The 16,778-nt window shown below is 43.2% G+C and overlaps 1 protein-coding gene across 1 annotated transcript in view; it reads right to left on the bottom strand.

The window, feature by feature from the left end:
• Positions 1–16,778, bottom strand: part of LOC135513885 (zinc finger matrin-type protein 4-like) — a 193,622-nt gene that overhangs the window by 28,832 nt on the left and 148,012 nt on the right. Inside the window, exon 5 of the mRNA XM_064936878.1 lies at positions 12,783–13,004. Within this exon, the coding sequence (XP_064792950.1) occupies positions 12,783–13,004 (222 nt within the window). The remainder of the gene's footprint in view (positions 1–12,782; positions 13,005–16,778) is intronic.

The following is a 16,778-nucleotide window of genomic DNA, read 5'->3' as shown; positions in this document are numbered from 1 at the left end:
GAGATTAAGAAGAGTCCCATCAGCAAGCTGGTCATGTAGCTCTGTGCACAAACAGACCCCAGGAATGCAACACACTTAGACCCAAACAAATCATGGGAAAACATAAAGACAATTATTTCCAATGTGTCAAGTAATTAACAAAAAAACTGAGCAAACTAGAATGCTATTTGGCCCTAAACAGAGAGTACACAGTACAGAATACCTGACCACTGTGACTGACCCAAAATTAAGGAAAGCTTTGACTATGTACAGACTCAATGAGCATGGCTTTGCTATTGAGAAAGGTCGCCGTAGGCAGACCTGGCTTTCAAGAGAAGACAGGCTATGTGCACACTGCCCACAAAACGAGGTAAAAACTGAGCTGCACTTCCTAACCTCCTGCCAAATGTATGACCATATCAGAGACGCATAGTTCCCTCAGATTACATAGACCCACACATTTTTTTAAATAAATCATATTTTTATAAACTCCCATATCTATTAGGGGAAATACCACAGTGTGCCATCATAGCAGCAAGATGTGTGACCTGTTGCCATTTGAAATGAGCAACCAGTGAATAACAAACACCATTGTATATACAACCCATATTTATTTAATTTCCTTTTTGTAGTTTAACTATTTGCACATTGTTACAAACTGTATATAGACATAATATAACATTTTAAATGTCTTTATGTGTAATGTTTACTTGTACATTTGTTATTGTTTATTTCACTTTTGTTTATCTATTTCACTTGCCTTGGCAATGTTAACATATGTTTCCCATGCCAATAAAACCCCTTGAATTGAATTGAGAGAGAGAGAGTGCGAGAGAACATGGCCCCCAGATTGTCTCAAATGAAGTTATAAGTCAGACTGAACAAAGGGCAGCAGCAGAAACAAAGTACACAGATCATGTCCAACATCATCCACTACTGTACCTGGATGACACTGATGTTAAGTGCTTGTTGACTGTTATCCCTGTCAAAGATAAATAGAAACGTAGCTGGTATGATCCCATTTTAATGAAGTTCAGACAGATGTATGTAAGATGGGAGACAAGACTCTCCCTCGCTCTCTCTGCAATCTCTCCATCTGTTGATCAGCCTCTCTGTAACCATGTGCCAGAGCGACAATTGCTTTGCCTAAAGCTCTGATTTCAATTTTGCGAGAGGGAGAGAGAAAGAGAGAGCGAGGTTCCCCTGACACTTTCATGACTCTGAGATTAAAGTGGCGGAGGTGGCGCTGAGACTCGGCACTGCGTGGCATTTTGACAGGTCGCATCTCAAACGCTTTTTGAAATGTTGAAAGAATGTGCTGCAGCCCCGGCATCCATCAACACCATCCAACCTGAAGCACCTCCCATGGCGCCTGCCCTGCACGAGCAATGAAGCACCAGCTTACCACCGCTGGAGCGCTGGGCCTCTATCTGCTGCTTCTGCATTCTCTCTGATCATGCTCATCCTTCTTGCATTCAGGGGCCTCTGCTCTGTCATAAGAGAGCCATTTATTTATTTTTTAACTGGACATTGAGATTCCCAATATGAGAAAAGAGTAACAGGTAGAAGAGACAATTGAAAATGTCCCGCTGTCTTCCTCTGAATCTCACCCATAGCTCTTCGTTTCACATCTAGGACACCTATGGCAGAGGATTCTTACAAAGGCCAACTAGGAATACAGTGTCAGACACCCAGCTTCACATAACTGTTGCCACCCTATCCATACAATATAGGATACGTTTACAGTAAATCGAATCCAGTGTTGTGATCACATCCGCCATGTTATCCTATTCATCTCTTCCTTCCCCTAGTGTATCTCTAATGGGAATATCCTATGTCAATGCTCAATTGAGTCACTCTACTGCATAATATGGAACATTATTCCAGCCACAGCTTTCATTGTCTCAGTTGTGAACTGAGAGATATTGTCCCAGCCTTCAGAGGCCAGCAACGGAGAACCTGTGGCAGCCAGACAATGATCGATCAACAGTGTAATCATGGATTGTTTATGAGCAGAGAAAGGTGGTGCTGGTCCATGGTGGTGCTGGTTCATGCTAAATTAACCACAAGCCATCTGGCCAACTCCAATGGTGCATCTCCTGAAATGAGCATATGCTTCCTCTGAAGGCAAGGGAACACCACTCAGATCTGGACAAATGGCCCAATAGTCCAGAACTACAGTCAGCTTCTTGGCTGTATTATATGTAATGAAAAACATTCCTCACTTTTGTGATCTCAAACTAGTTGACAAGGATTATATTCATGGATAGGGAAATGCTGAGAACTAAATAAAATCAATTATAAAGCTAGAAGCCTGCAGCAAAATAAGCCTTAATTGAATTTGCTTACCACCGACGCGTTTCAAAAAACATGTCTTCATCAGAGAAATGGTGAATTCCAAATAATGTGGATAAAGCCTGCAGTGTAAACACAGATCCCCTGTTGCTCTAAAAAGGCAGCTCATCTTTCCATCTAATCCATCTGTAAACAATACAAAGTGTTGAAATGAAATCCTTGTTAAAAGCAATCTTGTTCAGTGAATCCTGCTGCAGATAAAATTCCATTCTGAAAACACAGTACACCAATACGATGGGAAATTGTTGGTGTAATCTCCAGCTCTCCCGGGTTGTCTCCAGATTGAATTGCCTCTTCTCCTTTGATGAAATATATGACAACTTGAACAGAGCCTTCCTTCCTCCTCTGCCCTCTTGGAGAGGAACTTGATCAGCTGAGCCTGCCATTAAGGTAGTATTAGATCTATTTTAGGGTCAGGAGGGATGGAAATTGCAGCATACAGACAGACAAAAGGAGTGGCCTGTGAATTGGGAATGCAGGGCTCCGGGAACAAGCTGCTGAAGCTGGTAGAGAGGATGTGCCATATCACATCTCCCGGAGACGTCTCTCCAATTAACTAAACACTCCGGGGGAACGTCATAATCACTGATGCAATCATATCAGATTGCATTAGATGTGCATGCATCTGTTTGGACGTGAGATCTGAGGGGACTGATTAATAAACCTGATGATGAGAGAGAGAGAGAGATGAAGGCAGAGAGATGGCATGGCAGCAGTAGTTCTATCAGGATGACAAGAGAATGTGCTTTAGTCTTTATTCGGATCCCCATTAGCTTATGCCATGACGACAGCTTCCAACACTTTCTTAACCAAATGAGCTCAATGAAAGTTGTGCTCTGTTAGGATATGTTGCTTGTTAAAGAACATTTTAGCAGTGAACAGTGCAACTGAATTAAGTGAGTGCTGGCTCCTATTTTTCATTTAAATGAGCATTGGTTCTATGACACGAAGCTGGGTCCCCATTCCGAAGTGGAGAAGACTAGTAGTGAAAATAGTGCCCAGCCCCAGAAAATTTGAAACAAAACTTCAAGTGCAACTGAATTAAGTAAGTGTCCCTATTTTCATTTGATGAGAATTAGTTATAAGATAGATATAGCTTAGGGGCCAGCCGCACCATAATAAACCAGTCTAGTGCTCCTTTCTGCTCAATAAGCATGTGTTCTTATAGACTAAGCACATGAGACATACAGTAGAGGAGAGTAAATCTCCTTACAGTGTTAGTTAAAACAAAATGGTCTGGGTTGCAGTGCAGTCTACAGTCTCAGGATGGGTCCCAAATGGCACCCCTATTCCCTATATAGTGCAATACTTTCATGGGCCCGGTCAAACGCACTAAATAGGGAGCCATTTGGTTTGCATACAAACTCAGTGATATGATGAGTTTGACTGGAGGGAGGAAAGTCTATCAAAGCGAGAGCAATAGTATAAATGTGTGTCATCAGTCCATGGAGCCAGGGGCTTATACCGAGGTAGCCCCTGGGAGAACTGCCATTATTTGCCTGTTCAATGGAAACAAGAAAATGGCACCATCTCATATTTTGTCTTTCTCTTGTCATAAATTACTGCAGTGTTCCAGTCTAGATAGAACTACATCTCTCAGACTCAGTGGTCCAATGCTTAGCCACAGCAACGGACACCATTATATTCAGATTGAATACACATTATATATATATATTACAAAAGCATGTGGACACCCCTTCAAATGAGTGGATTCGGCTATTTCAGACACACCCGTTGCTGACAGGTGTATAATATCGAGCACACAGCCATGCAATCTCCACAGACAAACATTGGCAGTAAAATGGCCTTACTGAAGAGCACAGTGACTTTCAACACGGCACCGTCATAGGATGCCACCTTTCCAACAAGTCAGTTAGTCAAATTTCTGCCCTGCTAGAGCTGCCCGGGTCAACTGTAAGTGCTGTTATTGTGAAGTGGAAAGTCTAGGAACAACAATGGCTCAGCCGCAAAGTGGTATGCCATACAAGGTCACAGAACAGGACTTCCAAGTGCTGAAGCTCGTAGCGCATAAAAATAATCTTTCCTCAGTTGCAACCCCCACTACCGAGTTCCAAACTACCTCTGGAAGCAACCTCAGCACAATAACTGTTTCTTTGGGAGCTTCATGAAATGGGTTTCCATGGCTGAGCAGCCGCACACAAGCCTTTGATCACCATGCACAATGCCAAGTGTCGGCAGGAATGGTGTAAGCTTGCCGCCATTGGACTCTGGAGCAGTGGAAACGCACTCTCTGGAGTAATGATTCACGCTTCACCTTCTGGCAGTCCGACAGGGTTTGGCGGATGCCAGGAGGATGCTACCTGTCCCAATGCATAGTGTCAACTGTGAAGTTTGGTGGAGGAGGAATAATGGTCTGGGGCAGTTTTTCATGGTTCGGGCTAGGCCCCTTAGTTCCAGTGAAGGGAAATCTTAATGCTACTGCATACAATTCAATTTTAAACAATTCTTTGCTTCCAACTTTATGGCAACAGTTTGGGGAAGGCTCTTTCCTGTTTCAGCATGACAATGCACCCATGCACAAAACGAGGTCCATGCAGAAATGGTTTGTCAAGATCGGTGTGGAAGAACTTGACTGGCCTGCGCAGGGCCCTGACCTCAACCCCATCAAACACCTTTGGGATGAATTGGAATGCTGACTGCAATCCAGGCCTAATTGCCCAACATCAGTGCCCAACCTCACTAATGCTCTTGTGGCTGGATGGAAGCAAGTCCCCGCAGCAATGTTCCAACATCTAGTGGAAAGGCTTCCCAGAAGAGTGGTGGCTGTAATAGCAGTAGAGTGCGACCAACTCCATATTAATGCCCATGATGTTGGAATATAGTGTAGATAATGCACCTCCTCCTCCATAACCCAAAGCTATATGTATATATTAGATGATAACAGTAATAATAATAGAGAAACTTATTTCTTATCTTAGAAGAGAAAGAACAACTTAGAAGTAGAAGCTATATTTCAATTGTATATGATAATAATAATAAGAAAAGTTTTTGCTCTAGTAGGGAAACATGTTTTGGAATGTGACTCACACCATTCATCATCTTTTGTTACTTCCAAAAAAGGACTTTATAAAGAAACAATGCACCATGAGCAGTCTCTAAAATAGACTGCAGCAATTCAATACTATACATCATGAACTAACCGGGGTAGATTGGACTGTCTTGGGTCTTGCTTACATTTTCCCTACATTACATTAATTGATGTATGGAGGTGATGTGGATTATGTCCCAAATGGCACCCTATTCCCTACATAGTGCACTAATTTTGACCAGAGCCGTATGGGCCTTGGTCAAAAGTAGTGCACTACATAAGAAATAGGGTACAGTCAAGTTAACAGTACATATTGTACTGTACATACAGATGACATAAGCCCGTATGGTATAGATAACCTAGGAACTGTATGCAGGTACAGTATAGTTATTTCTTTCAGCTCCTAGTGGAACAGAGGGCCTCGTATGCATGTATAGCTAGCTACAATACATACATATTACATAAGCCCTTATGCTATAGATCACTGTAGGGTGCTGTATAGTGTATACAAGTAGGTAGTTATGAAACATATGCACACACCCTTTTAGAGGCAGGCAGTGCAGTATGTAGTGCAGCTTTACAAAGCTCCATGAAGTCTCAACTTTGCAGGGAAATGTAAAACCAGAGACCATGGTAGTACCCAGATGATCATAGTGTGACGTTAGCAGGGTTTAGGGAAATATTGAGGTTAGCAGTGTTTAGGATGGTAGAGGATAATATTGAGGTTAGTAGGGTTTAGGATGGTAGAGGATAATAGTGAGGTTAGCCGTGTTTAGGATGGTAGAGGTTAATATTGAGGTTAGTAGGGTTTAGGATGGTAGAGGATAATAGTGAGGTTAGCCGTGTTTAGGATGGTAGAGGTTAATATTGAGGTTAGTAGGGTTTAGGATGGTAGAGGATAATAGTGAGGTTAGCCGTGTTTAGGATGGTAGAGGTTAATATTGAGGTTAGTAGGGTTTGGGATGGTAGAGGATAATAGTGAGCTTAGCCGTGTTTAGGATAGTAGAGGTTAATATTGAGGTTAGTAGGGTTTAGCTTGTGGTTGGTAGAGGTTAATATTGAGGTTAGTAGGGTTTAGGATGGTTGAGGATAATAGTGAGGTTAGTAGGGTTTAGGATGATAGAGGATAGTAGTGAGTTTAGTAGGGTTTAGGATGATAGAGGATAGTAGTGAGTTTAGTAGGGTTTAGGATGATAGCGGATAATAGTGAGGTTAGTAGGGTTTAGGATGATAGAGGATAATAGTGAGTTTAGTAGGGTTTAGGATTGGTAACAAACAGAGAGTGAAATGGGAGCAAAGATAGATGAGTGATAGACCACTGCTTTTAACCAGGGCAAGGTGACCGGAAACATGACCGAATACAAACAGTGTAGCTATTCCCTCCGCAAGGCAATCAACAAGCTAAGCGTCAGTATAGAGACAAAGTAGAGTCGCAATTCAACGGCTCAGACACGAGATATGTGGCAGGGTCTACAGTCAATCACGGATTACAAAAAGAAAACCAGCCCCGTCGCGGACCAGGATGTCTTGCTCCCAGACAGACTAAATCACTTTTTTGCTCGCTTTGAGGACAATACAGTGCCATTGACACTGCCTGCTACCACCTCTCCTCCACAAAACATTTAAACGTGTTAACCCTCCCAAGGCTGCAGGCCCAGACGGCATCCCCAGCCGCGTCCTCAGAGCATGCGCAGACCAGCTGGCTGGTGTGTTTACGGACACATTCAATCAATCCTTATCCCAGTCTGCTGTTCCCACATGCTTCAAGAGGGCCACCATTGTTCCTGTTCCGAAGAAAGCTAAGGTAACTGAGCTAAACGACTACCGCCCCGTAGCACTCACTTCCGTCATTATGAAGTGCTTTAAGAGACGAGTTAAGGACCATATCACCTCCACCCTACCTGACACCCTAGATCCACTCCAATTTGCTTACCGCCCCAATAGGTCCACAGACAATGCAACCACACTGCACACTGCCCTAACCCATCTGGACAAGAGGAATACCTATGTGAGAATGCTGTTCAATGACTATAGCTCAGCATTTAACACCATAGTACCCTCCAAACTCGTCATCAAGCTCGAGACCCCGGGTCTCGTCCCTGCCCTGCAACTGGGTACTGGACTTCCTGACGGGCCCTCCCCCCTCCCGGGCCGCCCCCGCTGATCCTCAACACTGGGGCCCCACAAGGGTGCATTCTGAGCCCTCTCCTGTACTCCCTGTTCACCCACGACTGCGTGGCCATGCACGCATTCAACTAAATCATCAAGTTTGCAGACGACACAACAGTGGTAGGCTTGATTACCAACAACGACGAGACGGCCTACGGGGAGGAGGTGAGGGCCCTCGGAGTGTGGTGTCAGGAAAATAACCTCACACTCAACGTCAACAAAGATGATTGTGGACTTCAGGAAACAGCAGAGGGAGCACCCCCCTATCCACATCGACGGGACAGTAGTGGGGAGGGTAGTAAGTTTTAAGTTCCTCGGCGTACACATCACGGACAAACTGAATTGGTCCACCCACACAGACAGCATTGTGAAGAAGGTGCAGCAGTGCCTCTTCAACCTCAGGAGGCTGAAGAAATTTGGCTTTTCACCAAAAGCACTCACAAACTTCTACAGATGCACAATCGAGAGCATCCTGTCGGGCTGTATCACCGCCTGGAACGGCAACTGCTCCGCCCACAACCGTAAGGCTCTCCAGAGGGTAGTGAGGTCTGCACAACGCATCACCAGGGGCAAACTACCTGCCCTCCAGGACACCTACACCATCCGATGTCACAGGAAGGCCATAAAGATCATCAAGGACAACAACCACCCGAGCCACTGCCTATTCACCCCGCTATCATCCAGAAGGCGAGGTCAGTACAGGTGCATCAAAGCAGGGACCGAGAGACTGAAAAACAGCTTCTATCTCAAGGCCATCAGACTGTTAAACAGCCATCACTAACATTGAGTACTGACTCAACTCCATACACTTTAATAATGGAAATTGATGGAAGAAATGTATCACTAGCAACTTTAACCAATGCTACTTAATATACATACCCTACATTACTCATCTCATATGTATATGTATATACTGTACTCTATATCATCTACTGCATCTTCATGTAATACATCTATCACTAGCCACTTTAAACTATGCCACTTTGTTTACATACCCTATATTACTCATCTCATATGTATATACTGTACTCGATACCATCTACTGCATCTTGCCTATGCCGTTCTGTACCATCACTCATTCATATATCTTTATGTACATATTCTTTATCCCTTTCCACTTGTGTGTATACGGTAGTAGTTGTGGAATTGTTAGGTTAGATTACTCGTTGGTTGTTACTGCATTGTCGGAACTAGACGCACAGGCATTTCGCAACACTCACAATAACATCTGCTAACCATGTGTATGTGACAAATAAAATTTGATTTGATTTGGGATGGTGAGAAAAGAAAAAGAAAAACAAAAGGCTGTTGGTAAATCAGAGCAGAGAGAGAAGTGGGCAGGTCCTCCTCTGGTGTCTCATCTTCTACAGAACACAAAACAGAGTACTAATAGGTTGGGGGCCTACATTGTGGTTACATCCTAAATGGCACCAAAAGTAGTGCACTATATAGGGAATGGGGTGCCATTTGTGAGGCAGCCTTTGGGTAAACACAGCAGAGTGCTGTGCGCTCACTCACTAATTTCTCAGAAACAACACCACTACTGAGCTGTATAACCACCAACCAATGTACAGAACATCTATCAAATGCTCTTCTCAATAGGTACTCAATGAATATTTAATGAACTGCATGGAAAAGTCACAACTGACAGATTTCCATTTACAATTGTTGGTTTAATAGCCATCCCACATCAGACAACTGTAAAACAATGTGCAAGGACAGGACAATTATGTGAGGCAGGACAAAAAAGACCAAAGAGGGAAAAGTGAAGTGCTATTTCATTTGGATGCATTTGTGTGAAAGATGAGCCTGCCTACACTGGCTCTGCAGCCCTATGAATTAAGCAGCCCAGCCCAACACTCCTGAGTGGTGCAGAGGTCTACGGCACTGCATCTCAGTGCTAGAGGCGTCACTACAGACCCTGGTTCAATCCTGGGCTGTATCACATCCAACCAGCGCACAATTGGCCCAGCGTCGTCCAGGCTAGGGAAGGGTTTGGCCGGGGTAGGCAGTCATTGTAAAATAAGAATTCGTTCTTAACTGACTTGCCTAGTTAAATAAAATAGATAAAAAATCCCTGCCCGCTGTGCTGTGATTTGCACTGGCTGCTCCTGCTTCCTCTCCATCCACACAATACTAGTTCTGCCTGTTAGGATGATTTGCCACTTCATTACTAATTGATAATCACCTAATTGATAATCACGCTCACTAGGCTGCGATTGGCGAATTTTGTCCCCCATAATGACTATAGTGACATTGGGGAAACACTCTGTTAGACACAAAGTACAGAAAAAGAAGCCAATGAAAATGAAGCTGGCTTTGAATTATGGCTCAGCGGTGCCTGTCTGGGAGAGAGCATTCAGGAGATATTCAGGGGCAGAACTGTCTGGGAGAGAGCATTCAGGAGATATTCAGGGGCAGAACTGTCTGGGAGAGAGCATTCAGGAGATATTCAGGGGCAGAACTGTCTGGGAGAGAGCATTCAGGAGATATTCAGGGGCAGAACTGTCTGGGAGAGAGCATTCAGGAGATATTCAGGGGCAGAACTGTCTGGGAGAGAGCATTCAGGAGATATTCAGGGTCAGAACTGTCTGGGAGAGAGCATTCAGGAGATATTCAGGGTCAGAACTGTCTGGGAGAGAGCATTCAGGAGATATTCAGGGGCAGAACTGTCTGGGAGATAGCATTCAGGAGATATTCAGGGGCAGAACTGTCTGGGAGAGAGCATTCAGGAGATATTCAGGGGCAGAACTGTCTGGGAGAGAGCATTCAGGAGATATTCAGGGGCAGAACTGTCTGGGAGAGAGCATTCAGGAGATATTCAGGGGCAGAACTGTCTGGGAGAGAGCATTCAGGAGATATTCAGGGGCAGAACTGTCTGGGAGAGAGCATTCAGGAGATATTCAGGGGCAGAACTGTCTGAGAAACAAGGACAGCTTTGGGAGGCATTATACTTAACTTGAAATGATCACGCATGTTACGTCCCCCAGTTTCTGTGTTGTTGTGGGTTTGTATGTGTGTGTATTTCAGGAAATGGCTTCCTGGATTCTAGAAGCAGCTGATTGGTCGGCCCATCGCTGATTGGAGCTCTGACCACTCCCTCTTGTCTCTTCATTACCAAATCGTTCTCCAGCTTGATAAAAGCCAGTGTTTCTTTGTTAGGGAAAATAGCTTATTTTTATGTCCTGTGTTGATTGTTGTGGCGGTCAATAAAAGTTTTGTGGATATCATTTTTTAGCCGCTCCTCCAGAGGTATGTCTATGCCAATAGGACATAGTGTTTTTTGTTAATTACATTTTTTCACTTAAAGTATTGATAATTATTCATTTGTTCCCAGGGTGGGAAGGGGAATGCACCTTGGGAGTGTTTAGGCAAGAGGTCTATGGGCATACATAACTCGTAGTATTTAATCTGTCTATGCACACTAGGTAAGACCTGGGCGGACCACCCCCTGAATTTTGGTTAGAGTGCCAGGTGGTGTTTAAAGTTAGGTAAGAAGAGGGAAGGTAGGAGAGGGGACTCTAACTTTTACTTTGGTTCCGCCCAGCCCCTGTTCCCCACTTTACCGTGTTAAGGAATAATAAATTCCCTGTTAACTGTATTTTTCTCTACCTCTGTCATCCTTCCCCACACCTACAATCACATACGTTTTCACTCCACGGTGAGTTGAGATGTAGCAGGGTGTTGCATTCCCTCCTCCAAGAGGTGTACGTAACAAGGCAGTTCAAAGTGTGGAGTCGGCGAAGACTCATGTTAATCTCAAGCGTGAATAATCATCCTTGGAGTTAGTACTAGGACAAGGCTAAATCTCCAATCAGATGTGACTGGACAGCACAGAGCCTCCCAATTCATCCCTGATAAGACATAACCCACCTACCAGCTGTGAACATCAATAACACCGGGAGTTAAGTAGCTAAGCAACAGTACATCTTCAATCAGTTGTGACTGGGTTGCACGGAGCATCCCAATTCGCCCCTGACAATGCAGAGCCCACCTATCAGTCATAAGTATCAATACGACTCGTAGTTAGGGGGCTAAGTTACTTCTCTAATCAGACATGACTGAAGTGACATCCCACATTATGTCTGCTCATGCACTACTTAACTTTACAACATTCTGGGCTCTTCATGCTGCCCTGGTACCATTCCCCCCCACCGTAGCAGCCTGCTGCTGGACTAATATTCTGTAATTGTTATTGACATATTGTGGGTAGGAGATAGTAAGAGAGAGTGAGAGCACCATTCCCCCCCCCCACTCCAAAATGAACAGCCCGAAACAGGCTTATCAAGTCAGGGTACGTAGCAACACCGAGCCTCTGCACTGTGGCTCTCTCTGGCTGGCATAGAAACAGACACTAGCTATATCAGGAGGGCTGTATTCAACACAGCCGGAACAATAGGAGCCTTCTATTTTACATCAATCAAAGGATATTGGTTCTAAACAGCTCCCCGTTTAATAGATGATAGTGTCATACTAAATAGTGTAATAAATGCCATGAAGTGTACAAATGAATGACAGCACATACTGACCATATACCTGGGCATTTCTCAAAAGCCTGTAATAGTCACGAGAATTCAGCTGACACGCATATTCTATTAGACCAGCAATGCAAAATTGACAAGTTCATTTGTGTCGTGTATTTTCCCCTATGCTTTAGCCCCCAGTAAGGTACATGCAGATTTCCTCATGCTGGATGCACAATAGATTTGATGCACTCTAGTAGACAGGGTTCTATTTTCTTACTTACTGTAAGACCTTGTCATGGCTTTTTCCTGTGTCATTCCATATAACTAGGTTACTACACACACACACATGTTCATATATAAGTGTTACTACACACACACACACAATTTCATAATGTTACACACACACACACTTTCATATATGTTACTACACACACACTTTCATATATAAATGTTACTACACACATACACACACTTTCATATATGTTACTACACACACACTTTCATATATAAATGTTACTACACACATACACACACTTTCATATATGTTACTACACACACACTTTCATATATAAATGTTAATACACACACACGTTCATATATAAATGTTACTTCACACAGAAGCAATGGTAAGTAACAATCCTGTCTGTTAATAAGTGGGAGTGAGGGGAGGAGGCAGTGGGCTGCACGGTTGTCTGTGTGACATAATGAAGCGAGAGAGGGACTGCCAGGTATCTAGTCTGGCTCAGGCCTCCTCTGTTCTGTACCTTTCATCTCTCCCATGTCCAGGGTCTTGCCCAGCTGTTCCAGGAGGACAGCGCGAGCTGCGTTTTTATTGTGCTTCTTGCCGTCGTAGTGCTGCTGCGCCATGCCTGGGTTGTTGAACCAGGCGTTGCATAGCTGGCAGTAGCGGTCTGAGTCCCTGCGCTGCCGAGGAGAGGTCACCGGGGTAGTTTCCAGGGAACTTTTCACCGGACTGGGCGGCACCTCTGATTGGATAGAGAACAAAGACAGGAGTTATCATCAACATTGTTCAGCTGTTTGACAACACTCTCTAGACCAAAACATAAACAGGTGTTTGTTTTTTTAACCATCAGCTATGAAACAGCTTCTGAACAAAACTTGAGGAAAGTAAGAAGCATGGTAAAGCAAAAAGCTCTGTTGCCAAGTGAAAAAAATAGCAACATGGGAGGCAATAAATGAGCACTGATAACAGGCATTGCATCACTTTGGCTCTGGCAAGCCTGAAGAAGAAATCCTAAATCATACTTGGCAATCGGAAAAAAGACCCTGCTCTACTTACTGCTGCCTACTTGTGTGCAATGTTCCTTCATGCATGGATGCCAACATTAACGCCGAACAAACATCAAATTGTGCAGCACTGCGTTTTTCGAAATGTGATTTGCTATCAAGATAATCCGCTTTACCACTTAAGCGCTCAGCCCACCCTTCTTAAGTCAACATGTACAGAGGTCCCGTTAGAAGACATCAGATCCCATTACAGACCACTGAGGCACTGTGAGGCAGTCATCATCTCCAGGTGGCAACTCCTGTGAGTTGCAGTGTAGAAACTCAAACGTCAGCACCATGTTCTTCCGCCATGTTGATTATAAGGATAGGCTACAGCATGGTGATTTATGCTCATCTTTATGTCAGAACTTGTACTGTGAGGGGATTTTTGGGCACTGGCCAGCCGGGCCAGTAGACCACAATTTCTACTAGCCCGGGTGACATTCTACTAGCCAAGGGTATTTTCTCCGGAAGTGTGTATGAAACACTGCATTATGGAAAGGGTATCAAAAGGGGTAGCATTCAAACAGTATGGAAAATTTGTTTAAAAAAATAAGTACTCAAAGACCACTTTGATAAAGAACCTACTGCCTAAATATAGTAGCAGGAAGTAACAAACTGAGGCACTGGAAACAATGGAAAAGTTAGTGTAGGAAATAGCTTTTGATCTGGAGTGACTACAAGCACACTGTTATATTTCTTGCCGGTTTGTCACTTATAGCACACAAAGGCATGTAAAAGTTGATAACAAAGCCCTTGGTTTAGACAGCATCTAATTCAGGCAATTAACTGCTGTAGCAGTAAAGAGGATATCAGAATGTGAAACTGGGAATTAAGTGGCTGTAGGAGTGTGAAATGAACAGTATATCATTTGTGGGGGATGGTGATGTCAATGGGGTCAGGGAACAAAAAGGAAGCAGAAACGTATTCATTTCAAGAAGATAGATCTTTTTCATTAACAAGGCAAAGCATTTTCCCTCTTTTCTTTTTGTCTTGCTCAAACAGACATGCTGATCACAAATTTCTTGTCTCTAATTGTGTCTTTCAGCTTCTTTCCACATAATCGAAGAGAAGTGCATCCCTCGAAGCAACAGAATTAATGAGTTTCACTTCCACAAGCTACCAGCTTAATGCAATGTGTAATTTTCATTGGCAAACACGAGGCAATTAATCTCATTTGCATTATGTGTGCGTGTGGCGCAACATTATATATTTAAACAACCTGGACTTAGTGCTACACGTAACATAGTAAACGTAAATCCGGCTAGGTGGCTAACACTAGCTAGGCTAAGGGTTAAGGTTAGGGTTAAGGTTGGGGTTTGGAGTTACGTTAAAGTGTTTCGGGGAAGGGTTAGCTAATATGCTAAGTAGTTGCAAAGTAGCTAAAATGTAGTAAATAGTTTGCAAAGTTGCTAAAATGCTGAAGTTGTCCGTGATGAGATTCAAACACACAACCTCTGGGTTGCTAGACATTTGCCTACCCATCCAGCCCGACCAAGCACACTACATTCCTTTTGCCTTAAGTAAACTTTTGTCTTATGTAACCATACAAAACGTAACATATCATACTTTTTTGAGAGTCCCGGATTTACCTTCCCTATGTTATGGCTCATCTATGAGACCAGGTTGATTATAAAGAACATACATTCTGACAGTTAGGAACAAACATTATTTATGTTGACACTTGATGAAAAATGTTTTATGAAGTGTCACCTTAAAAACAGTGCATTCGGAAATGCCTGTTTCACTTTGTCATTATGGGCTATTCTGTGTAGATTGATCAGGAAACATTTTAATTTAATCCATTTTAGAATAAGGCTGTAACGTAACACAATGTGGAAAAAGTCAAGGGGTCTGAATACTTTCCGAATGCCCTGTAAAAAGACCAGTGCTTTATGATATATTTGTACAATTGTGATAGTCTTTCAGTAGAGATGTCATCAACATCTAGCTAAGAATTTACAATCAAACTCTATTACCATGGTATAATCATCATGCTGGTATTTATTGCTTGTGGTTATCAGCATTTGTCCTTTTGACCATTTCCTGAATAATTTAGAAAGGGCAGCCCTTCATGTCGTTCATAATTGTGACTGTGACATTTCCAGTACCACTAGGCTACCAATCAAAAACTCTCAGATCCCCAAAGCACATTTCATAAAAGCTAATTATTGTCATTAGACTCTTCACGTCAGTTTTAAGTTCAAGTAGCAGGTGTAAACAACAGATTAATTGCACGGCTCCCATGACACTGTAGGTCAACATGGCCAGCCTGTCCTCTTAACAACATAGATCACTTCTGAGATTGGCATTTTGGTCAAATGCCATTTTACAAAGAAAGAATAGCTGCCAAAATGTGGCTGTTATTTTGGTGACAGGAGCCTGTAACTCTTGGGATATAGGTTGCCTACCACCTACCATGGATGTGCAAATCAGGCAGAGACGCAGAGTGGTTTTGAATATGTGTCCTTGTTGTTACACCACATATATTAACCTTCCCTAGCAGCAGTAACATATTACAGTATCGACTGGGCTGCTCTGAGGTTTAGGGAAAACATCCATCAAAATCAGGCTCAGGGTAAAGGTTGTCATTTTTTTTTTTGAAAACTTTAAATAGGCTGCTTGTTGATTCCAGTCCTGACTAGACTAATAAGAAGCAGGAAGTAAAACTCTGAAAGCTAATAAACCTTTTATAGGAATATATTTATCCTTCATAAATACTGTAACTCTAGCACAACTTCATAAGCAATTCATGCATGCTGTACAAATAAGCAATAGGGGAAATATAGCTATCCACTGGGGCATGAGGACCCCACAAAATGATGCACTCTAAATGGAACCCTAATCCCTGTATAGTGCAGGGCCCAGCTCTGGTCAAAAGTGTGCGCTACAGTATATAGGGAATATGGTACCATTTGGGACACAAAGTCTCCACCATGGTTAAAACTGCTCTCTGTGGACCACTGTAATCAGACAGGAGAATACAGTCCCAATGACCCAGACCGCTGTGTTCTTCAAAATGAACTTCTGAGCCTTATAGCTTACTCTTAATAATCACCAGCCCTGCGCCATCCATCCAACCCATTTATTACAATAGCAGCCACCCTATAGACAGGTTAGACAATGTCACGAAAACAATCTGCACACTTCCTTTTGGGCAGAAGGCAATGTGTTGTCATGATTCTGTCACTTGTTAAATTCACTTCAATCAGTGGAGATGAAAAGGAGACCGGTTAAAGAAGGATTTTTAAACATTGAGACAATTGGAGATATGGATTGTGTATGATTGCCCCTGACGAATTGAGGCTGTTCCGAGGGCAAAAGGGGTGCAACTCTGAGTGTTTTTTCCCTCTATTTGTGTACGTGTCAGTTTTGTTGCTAAACAACCAACCCATCTATTTATACCCAAAGCCAATACCCTCAATGGGGGTGGCCCCAGTCCCAATCATCGCTTGCTATTTTTTGGGATGGAT

This window comes from Oncorhynchus masou, chromosome 25 (genome assembly GCF_036934945.1).
Source record: "Oncorhynchus masou masou isolate Uvic2021 chromosome 25, UVic_Omas_1.1, whole genome shotgun sequence".
NCBI lineage: Eukaryota > Metazoa > Chordata > Actinopteri > Salmoniformes > Salmonidae > Oncorhynchus > Oncorhynchus masou.
The sequence above is the reverse complement of the archived record's forward strand: the minus strand, read 5'-3'. Positions and strand labels throughout refer to the sequence as shown.